Here is a 12,921-nt window from a genome sequence, read left to right as displayed (position 1 = left end):
TAGTGGTACAAAATTGGGTACTGAAATTTGATATGGATGCCTGTGGTTGAGAAAAGAAGGTGGTTTTGGAAATGGACGTACGAAAAGTGGAAAATGCCACAAAATGTGCTGTTGGGGGTTGGGATAGAGATGGAATTCTGAAATTTGATGTTGACGTTACTGTTGGTGTCTAGGGTGTAGATAGGAGGCGATTTTGGGCGTGCGTAATATAAACGTACGAAAAGTGTGGTAATAAATTTGGGATTCGGTCTTAAGAATTTGAAATTTCATATGAAGGTCACTGTTTGCATATATTTTTGAGAGAAGGTGGTGGATTCGGGAATACGCACTACGATTGTTCGACCAATATTGACCAATATGACCAATATTTATTATGAAAAGACGTTGAAATATTTTTGGATACTCTTCGGGAAACCTTAAAACGATAGCTTTGAAAGACTTTTTAGTGTAAAAAGAAAATATTTTCCTATTATTCTTTTCGAAAAAGGAAAGACTTGAATAGTATATAAAACCTTGACAGTTTTATAGTTGAAAATGTTTTGATTAAAAATGTTTGTCAAATTGAAAAAATTGTGCATTTTGAAAACAAAATGACCTAGCACGAACTGTTAGAACGAATCTAAAACTTTAAAGTGGATTTTCTACTAAAGAAGTAGAGGGCACTTACAAGTGGACTATAAAGGTATTTATAGATAAAAGAAGTTCTCAGGGCCGGAAACTCACCCCTCCCCCAACCGGTAAGTTTAATATTCTCTGAACAGTTAGCTTGCAAAAATATGTTTTTGCAGACCAAACTCAAGATGTTGGACAGTGGAACAAAACAGGAAACTTTCGTGAACGGTTTAAACCAGCGTTGCCAAAAAGATTATAGGTAACAAATGACCCTACAGAATCGAGCATTTTTTAATTTTGTTAGAAAACATTTATATATTTATTGTAGGATACAAATAATAACTGCAACCTGTTATCAAATCATCAAACTCCCATAAACACCAACCCCAATAATTTGCCTGCTTAAACATCTGAAATTATTACCTAGCAACGGAGATAATAATTACAGGCAATAATATTTTTTGGCAATTGAAACAAATTATGCTTTGCAAATTGCTGCAATTATTTAACCTAATCGAAGGAAACGATTGAATTACAAAAGCTTTAATGCCTGCCTAATCATGGCTAAGTAAATGAAATCGATCATTTTGTCAGCAAAAAAGTCAGCGATTCTAAATACCTAGTATTTTTATTTATTTGGTTTCAAACTGTTCACACCTGTCTGCCTGTTGATCACAACAGCAGCAGCAACAATCACAACAACAATAATAATGATTTTTATTTTGATTTTGCCGATTTTTTTCCTTTTGCACCAATTAGATTGATTGTTGCAATATTCGCATAAAAGAAATCTCGATTGGCTACAATTTGAATTGGCTGGGTTGGTGGCGCTGCCATATGACAGCTATGATAAATTGACAAAATTTCAATTTCAACATAGCAGAATAAGAAGTGGCTAATGTCGATGGTGATAATAGTCATATCCAGTGGATATGGCACAAGACATGCAGAAGTTGTTTACTCACCGATTTCATGTGATGCAATTATTGTTGAAACTAGAGGAGAAATATCTTGAATAATTGGGTGGTGTAGGAAAAAGCTTAAATCGATTAAAAGTACCACTCATGGATTTATTTATGACATGAATAGAAATTATCTCGATTTAAAGTGTTAATAGGTATTCAATTAGAATGTTAATAGGTAGGGTATTTTTATACTCTTCGATGTGGAATGGTTGGATATGTTATTTTAAATTGATCGTTTCGTTAGCAACTCATTGAAATAATAATCTATTCTAGACTACAATATTAAAGGTTGTGAGTTCGAAACTTGGTATCGGCAAACGAAAAAAAAACATAATCAGGGCTGTCATAGAAACCAATTTTGTCACTATTGGTTTTAAAAACGACAAGAAAAAATGATTTGGTGTCATGAAAATCAATGTTATTGGTTTTATTTTCGAATTAGAATTTTATCGGTTTTGGTTGTCATAGAAGCCAATGTTATTGGTTTTGTTATTGGAAATAAACCAAATTGCTTAGAGCTGTCACTTTTCATTTACTTTGGATTTTTTAAACATTTTTTAAAGGATATTCAAAGGACTAAAAATGTAGATTTTTTAAACAATTTTTAAAGGATATTCAAAGGACTAAAAATGTGGATTTTTTAAACAATTTTTAAAGGATATTCAAAGGACTAAAAATGGGAATTTTTAAACAATTTTTAAAGGACAAGAAACTTGGATTTTTTTAAGATTTTTTAAAGGACCATAAACGTGGATTTTTTAAAGATTTTTTAAGGGACCATAAACGTGGATTTTTTATAGATTTTTTAAAGGACCATAAACGTGGATGTTTTAAAGGACCATAAACGTGGATTTTTTAAAGATTTTTAAAGAACCATATACATTTTTTAAAGAATTTTTAAAGGACTATAGACGTGGATTTTTTAAAGATTTTTTAAAGATTTTTTAAAGGACCATAAACGTGGATTTTTTAAAGATTTTTTAAAGGACCATAAACGTGGTTTTTTTTAAGGATTTTTTAAAGGACCATAAACGTGGATTTTTTAAAGATTTTTAAAGGACCATAAACGTGGATTTTTTAAAGATTTTTTAAAGGACCATAAACGTGGATTTTTTAAAGATTTTTTAAAGGACCATAAACGTGGATTTTTTAAAGATTTTTAAAGGACCATAAACGTGGATTTTTTAAAGATTTTTTAAAGGACCATAAACGTGGATTTTTTAAAGATTTTTTTAAAGGACCATAAACGTGGATTTTTTAAAGATTTTTTAAAGGACCATAAACGTGGATTTTTTAAAGATTTTTTAAAAGACCATAAACGTGGATTTTTTAAAGATTTTTTAAAGGACCATAAACGTGGATTTTTTAAAGATTTTTTAAAAGACCATAAACGTGGATTTTTTAAAGATTTTTTAAAGGACCATAAACGTGGATTTTTTAAAGATTTTTTAAAGGACCATAAACGTGGATTTTTTAAAGATTTTTTAAAGGACCATAAACGTGGATTTTTTAAAGATTTTTTAAAGGACCATAAACGTGGATTTTTTAAAGATTTTTTAAAGGACCATAAACGTGGATTTTTTAAAGGTTTTTTAAAGGACCATAAACGTGGATTTTTTAAAGATTTTTTAAAGGACCATAAACGTGGATTTTTTAAAGATTTTTTAAAGGACCATAAACGTGGATTTTTTAAAGATTTTTTAAAGATTTTTTAAAGGACCATAAACGTGGATTTTTTAAAGATTTTTTAAAGGACCATAAACGTGGATTTTTTAAAGATTTTTTAAAGGACCATAAACGTGGATTTTTTAAAGATTTTTTAAAGATTTTTTAAAGGACCATAAACGTGGCGACATTATTCCGGCGAATAATGTCGCTAAAATCATCAAAATACCGAATATCGGGAGGTACCGTTATATGGGGGCTATATGATAACTTGGACCTACATGGCCCATTTACGAACTTAACCTGCCTACTGGCAAAATATACATGTGTGCAAAATTTTAGCCTTCTATCTCAATTTGTTCGAAAGATAGCGTGATTACAACAGACAGACAGACAGACGGACATGGCTAAATCGTCTTAGAATTTTACGCTGATCAAGAATATATATACTTTGTTGGGTCTGACATGAGTATTTCGAGGAGTTACAAACGGAATGACAAAATTAATATACCCTCCATAGTATGGTGGAGGGTATAAAACCGGTTCAGATATAGCTATAGCTCCGATATATATGTTCCATCTGATTTGGTGTTTACGTCCCTAACATTCGAAATATGCATTCGACAACAATGATGTTTGGTACCAGTTGTCAGATGCAGTTAAAAAATACCTCTCCCAAATTTTATCAAGATCGGTTCAGATTAGGATATAGGATTGTGCACCAAATGGCCAATATCTGTTAAAATGCCCTGAATTTTGGTACATCCAACAGAATTTAGTCTAGAAGCAAGTACATTAAATTTGGAGAAAATTGATTTAGATATAGCTAGAGTTCCTATATATATCTTTCTTCAGATTTGGCGTTTAAATCCCTCACATAAATATATGCTTAATTCCGATTTGCCCTGAAGCCGAATGTTGATAGGTGGTATGATCTACTTGAAATAAATTCTTTTGTTACGGGAGCTCTACTAAATATATATAGTGGTGTAGGGTATTACATTGTTTGACTTTTCCTTACGGGTTTTTTTTTTTTGAATAGCTCTTTTGAATAACTCTTGACTAGGATTAACGCTCTTTCCGAAACCATGGTATTCCTGACAATGCAACTTATTTATAGCTAAGAGTATTTTGAACGACAGAGACCTTTTTAGTTCAAAGACAATGGACCAGATAGTTAAATTCGAAATAACGACGGATATAAATACGAGACATGTTTTTTATATAAATACTGGAAATTATGAAGAGAGAATTCAAGGCCCTCTGGTTTACCCTAGGATTTCCCTACCACAACATTAGTTCCTTACACACAATTAGATCAAAGTTTCACCTTTTTTATGGAAGCCGGTCTAGGTTACATGGAAAAAATTTAACTACCGATCTTCCCTCTTCTACAGTCTTACTTAGAGTTCCTCAATATTTATTTCTTAATAAAAGATCTTTACTAGACCTCCTGTAGATATGGTGAATATTTGTATCCACCTTGAATGCTGTTTGTTTGAAGCAAAGTGTTTTTTCATTTTCAAAATTATTTCCCATTTAAATATTTTTCAGCATAACTTGTAATCTTTTCTTTTCGCTACTGTTAATATCATAGATAGTACAAAAAGATTAATACTTTTTTCCCATTACACCTCACTTTCAAGTGCCAAGTCTATGAGGTAAATGTAACACTTGCATGACTGGTAGGAAACACATGTATCAATATTTCATGTCTAGGCATTTTTTTCCAGATGCCAGAAATATGCATAAAGTCAAGCCTTCTCAACATAATTACAACTTTCATTAACTGGAAATGCTAACATACATTTTTATCTCAATAAAAGTGATGTAATGAAAAATCAATGTATGAAATTGACCATAGCATAAAATTAATTTGTTTCACGTTTGTTTTTTTTTTTCTTGGCAAGGAGTAGGAGAGTATATTTTGAAATTTCAGGTTTTAGTTTATTTTGCAAGTGTAAAAAAAGAAATCCAATATCGGAGTAATTTGCAATTCGGCCAGATGTTAACCATCAAAGATGAAGTGGGTTGGACTGGACCAGCTGGCCAATCCATATTTATGACACAAATAAAAATTGTAATCGATAACACATAAATCTTTGGATTGATTTGATTAATATGAGTATTACAAATGATTTAAATTGAGAGCATTTTCTTTTCTCTCTTGTCAATAATGAGGTATTTAAGACAAAAACTGACTACTCTTGTCACCCTGAAGTAGTAGAAGTAGAAGGAAAAGTCAAAAGTTGGGCGGGACCGACTATATGATACCCTACACCACTATGCATACTTAGTAGAACTCCCGCAAGAAAGGAATTTATTTGAAGTAGAACATACCACCTATCAACATTTGGCTTCAGAGCAGTTATAGTTTGCACTCCATAGCATGATATCACTTCGAGAAGGATTATATTAAAAAAATATATATCGAAGCCGGGTTCCACAAAATGGAAACGTACGTCCCGAAATTAACTCTATTTGGGTTGATATTAGCCATTATCTGCTATATCCAAATATTAGACGTTTTCGATAAAATTTGGAAAAGGTATTTCCGAGCTCTATACGTTATCTGGTACCAAATATCGTTGTTGTCGAATGCATATTACGAATGTGAGGGACTTAAACACCAAATCGGATGAAACATATATATGGGAGCTATATCTGATTTCAGTCCGTTTGGGCTGATATAAGCCATTATTTGCACAATAAACCCGAAATAGGATTAAGAATATATAGTTCACATATCCAAATCTGAACCGATAAAATTTGGCAAAGGTATTTCCGAGCTCTATAAGATATCTGGTACCAAATATTATTGTTGTCGAATGCATATTACGAATATGAGGGACTTAAACACCGAATCGGGTGAAATATATGTATGGGAGCTATAGCTATATTTGATCCGGTTTTTACCAAATTTGATGTACTTTTTTCTAGATTGAATTCGGTCGGATGTACCAAAATTTATGACATTTGGACTGATATTGGCCAATTGGTCCACAATTAACCCGAAATCGGTTGAAGATATATTTGGGAGCTATATTCAAATCTGAACCGATATTGATTAAATTTTTCTGTATCTGATAACTGGTACCAAACATCATTGGTATCGAATGCATATTACGAATGTGAGGGACTTAAACACCGAATCGGGTGAAACATATATATGGGAGCTATAGCTATATCTGAACTGATTTACACCAAATTTGAAGAACTGGTTTATAAGATGAATTCAGTCGTAGTTGCCAAAATTCAGTTCATTTGGGCCATTTGGAGCACAATATAACTTTCGGGTAAAGATATATATGAGAGCTGAATACCAATCTGAACCGATCTCCATAAAATTTTGATAGGGGTATTTTCGAGCAGTATCTGATGTCCGGTACCAAATATAATTCTTCTAGAGTGCATGTGAGGGACCTTAAGCCCCAAATCGGATGAAATATACATATGAGAGCTATAGCTATATCTAAACCGATTTTCACCAAATTTGATTTACTTGCTTTTAGGCTGAATTCGGTGAGATGTACCAAAATACAGGTCATTTGGACTTATATTAACCATTTCGTGCACAATTAACCTGAAATCGGTTGAAGATATATGTGAGCTCTATCTAAATATGATCCGATTATCACCAATTTCAATAGGGTTCGTCCTTGGAGCAAAAAAATATTATTTGCAAAATTTCTTCCCAATCAGATAATAAATGCGACCTGCATTTTTGCAAGAATACATGGACGGGCAGATGGACTGACATGCATAAATGGACTGAGAAAGTGATTCTATGAAGATCCTCAAAAGTAACTATGGGTCTATCTCGCTTCCTTCTCCATGTTACAAACCCACTATGTGGTGTAGGGTATAAAAACTTCTAAAATATTTTTCACAATGATAAAGGACAATTTGTACAAATTAATATGACATTTTGTTCGATAGATCAAAAGTCCTGTAAATGTGTGCGAGTAAGGAGAGCAATTTTGACAGTTACCGAGAGTTTGCAAATATTTATTGGGGGAAGGTTGTCAGTATAACTTATCCTGCATCATCATCTGTTGTTTTGATGCATTGGTGAAAATATTTAAATCCTTAAATCTTATTATTTTAAGTTCAGTTGTTTTGTTGCATGGATGAAAATCTTTAACTCTTGAGGAAATAATCTTATTATTTTAAGGTATTTCTTCAGATAAATAGCATTCCACATTGTATTATACCATTGAACTTGTCACTAGTTTTTATTCGATTATTCAACAATTTATATTTGTAACGCATTATTTTTTTGCAAAACAGCTGATTTCTTGCTAGATTTTACTGTAGTTATAACAATTTTCAATGCCTTTTGCGATCTGACTTCCGTAATAATTGCATTTACTTAAATTTACAACATTTCTATGCGCACACAATGCATACCTTATAGTTTTCGTTCGATTTTCATAATTACTATTGAATTTATTAAAATTTATGCTCAATACCTGTCAATTTCTTTGCAAGTCTACAAATATGCTTATATGTACGATTGTAATATTAAATATGAACAACTTGAATGTACATACCTTTCACTTTGTAAAAAAAAAATGTATAAACAATTGTACACTGGATATCTGCGACAGCACCTTTAAAAACAAGAGCAAAAACAAACTTGTTATTAACCACATGTTATAGAAAATTTTGATTTTTTATCTAGAGATAACTAGTAATTATTTAAAAAAACGCAAGTTAACACGATATAAGAGTTGGTTTATTTACAACAATATATTGTCTTACAATGAAAATAAATAAGGATAACCTTAAATATTCCAATTTGGAATTTAGACCCAACTATACATAAATAGCTTAATCCCATTCTATACATAAATAGCTGTTATACTGGTACCTTTTGTTTTGTCCCCTAACAAAACAATGCCAAAATCCGAAACTTTTTGGTTTTCATGTGCACTATTTGCTGAAGATCAATGTAAGTCCTGTTCTTTTTTATAGTTCCTATCAAGAACTTCCATTATCAAATAATGGGTTTCCCAAATAATTTTGGTAAGCCGTAACTACTTACAAATCAAACGACTAACCCATTTTTTTAAGGATATATCACAAAAAAATACATTCTTTGATCACTAAAAGTCCTCAGACGTCGCAACTATGGAACGCAACTATCATTCAATGTCCTCGAAAGACATAAGTGTGAACATTCAGAAAAGTAATAATTAAAACTTTAACAATAATGGAATAAATTAAATCGAAAACTTTTCTATTCTAAAATTACCAAATCAAATTTGAAAAAGTTTCAAGAGGCTGTTGTTGAGAAGTCTGCACAAAAATTGTACAGAACATAAAGACGGTGGCTTATGCCAGAACAAAGTCCTTCTATGTATTCTTAACTTTATGAATGTGGGCTCTACCGACAGTTCTTATTTTTGCTTGCAACTCGTTTTAACAATGTCCTTATCCCTTCTAAATTATCCCTTCTAAATATACCTGCGTAAAATAATGGTTTAATATTTTCAGAAGTTTTGTTGGTCTAATTTACAATATACCAGTATCGAATTAAATGGTTAATTCATAAAAACTTCTTCCGAACCTTCCTTAAAAGAGGCTAGAAACACCCTTCAAATAGTTGCTATTATTGTTGCTCACTTAACTTACCGGTAAAGTTTGTTTGCGCATTTTTGCTCAATTATCGGCATATTCCAACGACATTTGATGTATTTGTATTTAAATTAAATAAAACAGAAATTTTCTAAATTTTACATTTCCTTCCTCTGTCACTCAACGTTACTTCAAATTAGAAAGCCTGGCCGTATTTACACTTTGCCTAGTGAGGTGTGTTTAGTTGATGACAACGCAACAGCCAACAGCTGTTTCTATTTCTCATGTTCTCTTTGGGGTATGTTCAGTTAATTTCATTTTGTGTTGTTTTTTGTTCATGTGCTCTCCAGCAAATCAAACTTGTTTCTCTGCGGGTTCTTATCACATTTTGTTGGCCGGTGAAAATTTAGCTTGGAAAAGTTAATTAGAATTGCATTTTAATCATTGTTTCGCATTCAATTGATACGCGTGTGTTTTTCCAACAGTGTATTATTCGGGTTCTTGCAATACAATAGAAATAAAATTGCCGAAACATGAGCACCAACGTCTATGAAGGTTATAAATCGCCGCTGAGCACTCGCTATGCCAGCAAAGAGATGCAATATCTTTTTAGTGACCAGAAAAAGTTTTCCACATGGCGTCAATTGTGGGTATGGTTAGCCGAGGCAGAAAAGGTAATTGTTCTTGTCCAGTTTTTTTTGTTTGTTTCTTTGTATATATGTATGTAATATTGGAAATATCATAAATATCATGTGCGTGTTTATGCATGCTTCTATTGGATTGCTAATTATTTAACAGGAAATTCTGCTGGAGCATGCTTTAAGTATTGGTAGAAGCGAGATGTTATCATTTGTTCTGTGTTGAATTGTGGTAGGCACATGTAATAATAGTCAATTGTAATTTAGTTTGCGCAACAGGTGTTTAAATCAAATGGTTTTAGTAGGGTTTACCTCTGCACCTAAGTCTGTAGCAGAAATGTGGGCCGTTTACCAGGGTAACATATAGGCATACTACATTCTGTTATCAATCACCTTCAGTTTATTTCAATTTGTAATTGTAGCGTTTTACAGGCATAGAATATTGCAATCAAGGAGATAGTCGAAATAGTAAGAGAACTTAGTGAAAATAACCGGACCATTGTCCATATCTGTTGATAGTGGTGGATCTTAAACTGTCAAATCAATTGTCATCAAATCGAGAGCCATTCTTGATCGCTAAAATCCTCTTGAAAATATGAAACTTCATTAAACTTTATTAAGGTAATGCCTGACAATCTCGATAAGAAGAATAACCTTTTCCCTTCTACCAAATTGTAGATATCTGACCTCAACATGGGATAACAATGGCCCTGACCATGTAAGAATGAAGAAGAGGTAGAGATAATTGTAACCATCAGATAACCCAGGTTGTCGGAGAAGAAAAGAATGCTATTCGACAAGAGGGAAATAGGAATTCGTACATTCTTCGCAGACATGGATCCAACTATCACCTATAGGTGTCCTAAAATAATCTCTTGGTTAGGTAAACTAAACTATTAAAACACATCTACAATCTTCCCATTTTCTATTTGTATATTCCCTCTATTCCACCACTATTTATACTTCCTTCGATAAAAACGATTGGACAATATATGTAATAGACACCAAAGCAGTTTGCAACAAATTATCTATGTAGGCCCACTTTTTCATATTATTACAAATATTTGAAAAAGCAAACAATGACACTGGAAAAATAACCATCCCATATTCGGCACTTGGATGGTTTACTTCAGGTTTTGTTCTCGCTTTAGTTCTTCAGAAACAAATGCGGTGCAAATATCGAGATATAGTCATACATATTTTTTCTATTGGTGGAGGGTTCAAAATGTTTGGCTCTTCCGAACTTAACTCCTTTTTTTTAAATTTTCCATATTATCCAAGTACCCCGTATACTCTCCATGATATACTCAATGTCACAAACTCTTAAAGTGTTAAGTTAATTTTTTTGCTTAACATTATTTATTGTATAATTTTCTGCATTATAGAATACTTTTCCATTATAATTATTGCTTGTAAAAAATAATTCGATTATTACATATTGTTCTTGTACACAACATGCTTCACCATCATTTCATTACTAAAAAATTGTTTTTGCCTCTCACGTATGTTTCGGCATTTTTGGTTTGTTTGTGTGTTTTGGTTTAAAATAATAGCAAATTAAATCGCAACTTATTCATTTACTTTTTTAGAGTTTGGGATTGGAGATAACCGATGCCCAAATTGCCGAGATGAAAGCCAACATTAATAATGTTGACTTTGAGGCAGCAGCCGCCGAAGAACGTTTAACCCGTCACGATGTTATGGCTCATGTTCATGTATTTGCCAAACAATGTCCATTGGCTGCACCAATTATTCATTTGGGAGCAACCTCGTGTTATGTTGGTGACAATACGGATCTTATTATTTTACGTGATGCCTTGGATTTACTGTTGCCCCGTATTGCCTCTGTGATTTATTGCCTCAAAGAATTTGCTCTAAAGTACAAATCACAACCCACATTGGGTTTTACACATCTGCAGCCAGCCCAATTGACCACAGTCGGCAAGAGAGCCTGTCTATGGATACAAGATTTGTTGATGGATGAGCGTGCTTTGCGTCGCTGTCGTGAGGATTTACGTTGCCGTGGCGTTAAGGGTACTACTGGAACTCAGGCTTCCTTTTTGCAACTTTTCAACGGTGACAGTGGCAAGGTGAAGGAATTGGATTTGAAGGTTACAAAATTGGCTGGTTTTGAAAAACCATATGGCGTAACTGGTCAAACCTACTCACGTAAAGTAGATGTGGATATTATTGCCGCAATCTCCAGTTTGGGCACCACCATTCACAAAATGTGTTCGGATTTGAGAATTTTGGCATCACGCAAAGAAATGGAAGAACCATTTGAAAGCACACAAATTGGTTCATCGGCTATGGCTTACAAACGCAATCCCATGCGTTCAGAACGTTGTTGTGCCCTGGCTAGGCATATGATAACTCTCTTTTCCAATGCCGCCAATACACATGCCACCCAATGGTTGGAACGTACTTTAGATGACTCGGCCAATCGTCGGTTAACATTGTCGGAAGCTTTCCTATCAGCTGATGCTGCCCTATTGACTTTGTTGAATATTTCTCAAGGCATGGTTGTTTACCCCAAGGTAATTGAACGTCACATTGCTCAGGAATTACCTTTCATGTCAACCGAAAACATTATTATGGCTATGGTAAAGGCCGGTGGTGATCGCCAAGTTTGCCATGAAAAGATTCGTGTACTCTCACAAGAAGCCGGTGCCCAAGTCAAGCAACATGGAAAAGATAACGATTTGGTGGAACGTGTGCGTAAAGATCCTTACTTTGCTCCCATCCTCGATCACTTGGATACAATTTTGGATCCCACAACATTTACTGGCCGTGCCAGTGATCAAGTTAGCGAATTTGTTAGTGAGGAAGTTGAAGGTGTTTTAGCCAACTACAAGGATGCTTTGAAGAATATACAAGTTGTTCAATTGAATATTTAAGCGGAGAAGGACGAGAATGTTGACATTCTGTATGCCTTTTTTGTTTACCACATGCTTCCAAGCAGCATTAGTGTTTACATTTAGTTTTCATATTGTTACCGATAAGATTTTTAATGAATGTAATCAATAAATTAAAAAAATACAATATTGTTACTAACCGAAATGAAATTTTTTATTATTATTTATTTAAATGTGTTGACTAAATGATGTAAACGTACGTCATACAAACCAATACTGATTAGTTATAGCGATGAACTAGTTCCCGCCAGCTACCAACTTAATTTGTAATGTTAAGTAATGCCTTTCTATTTCCTAGGTTTTATTTGTAAAATCAATTTGCAGATAAGATTATTTAAAAATTACTACAGCATCCAAGATCAATGAAAAGTAGCAGACATTAGAAAATAAAGAAGGAAAACTATTCAAAATATATAAAAGACAGAAAAATAATTAGTAAACTGAGATTTTTGAAATAACAATTAATCTCTGGATGATAAAAATAATATAAGGTATCAGCTTGTTCTGTATGTAGTTTTATTCAACATTTTCAGTAAGACAAGCTAA

The 12,921-nt window shown here is 33.0% G+C and overlaps 2 protein-coding genes across 3 annotated transcripts in view; one reads left to right on the top strand and one right to left on the bottom strand.

Moving 5' to 3' along the window:
• Positions 1-12,921, bottom strand: part of LOC101899725 (peroxidase) — a 142,430-nt gene that overhangs the window by 74,359 nt on the left and 55,150 nt on the right. The window contains exons 1-2 of one of the 2 annotated variants that reach the window (XM_059124033.1): positions 8,880-8,980; positions 7,796-7,855 (exon numbers count right to left, since the gene is read on the bottom strand). The gene's annotated coding sequence lies outside the window, so the exon portion shown is untranslated. Of the gene's footprint in view, positions 1-7,795; positions 7,856-8,879; positions 8,981-12,921 lie in introns of those variants that run through there. The other variant, XM_059124027.1, reaches the window with a different exon arrangement.
• LOC101900029 (adenylosuccinate lyase) lies at positions 9,154-12,502 on the top strand. Its single transcript, XM_005181982.4, has 2 exons — positions 9,154-9,496; positions 11,050-12,502. The coding sequence occupies exons 1-2, from the start codon at positions 9,356-9,358 to the stop codon at positions 12,355-12,357; spliced, it is 1,449 nt and encodes a 482-aa protein (XP_005182039.1). The 5' UTR covers positions 9,154-9,355; the 3' UTR covers positions 12,358-12,502.

The sequence above is a fragment of the Musca domestica genome, unplaced genomic scaffold (assembly GCF_030504385.1).
Source record: "Musca domestica strain aabys unplaced genomic scaffold, Musca_domestica.polishedcontigs.V.1.1 1, whole genome shotgun sequence".
NCBI classification, from domain to species: domain Eukaryota; kingdom Metazoa; phylum Arthropoda; class Insecta; order Diptera; family Muscidae; genus Musca; species Musca domestica.
The sequence above is the reverse complement of the archived record's forward strand: the minus strand, read 5'-3'. Positions and strand labels throughout refer to the sequence as shown.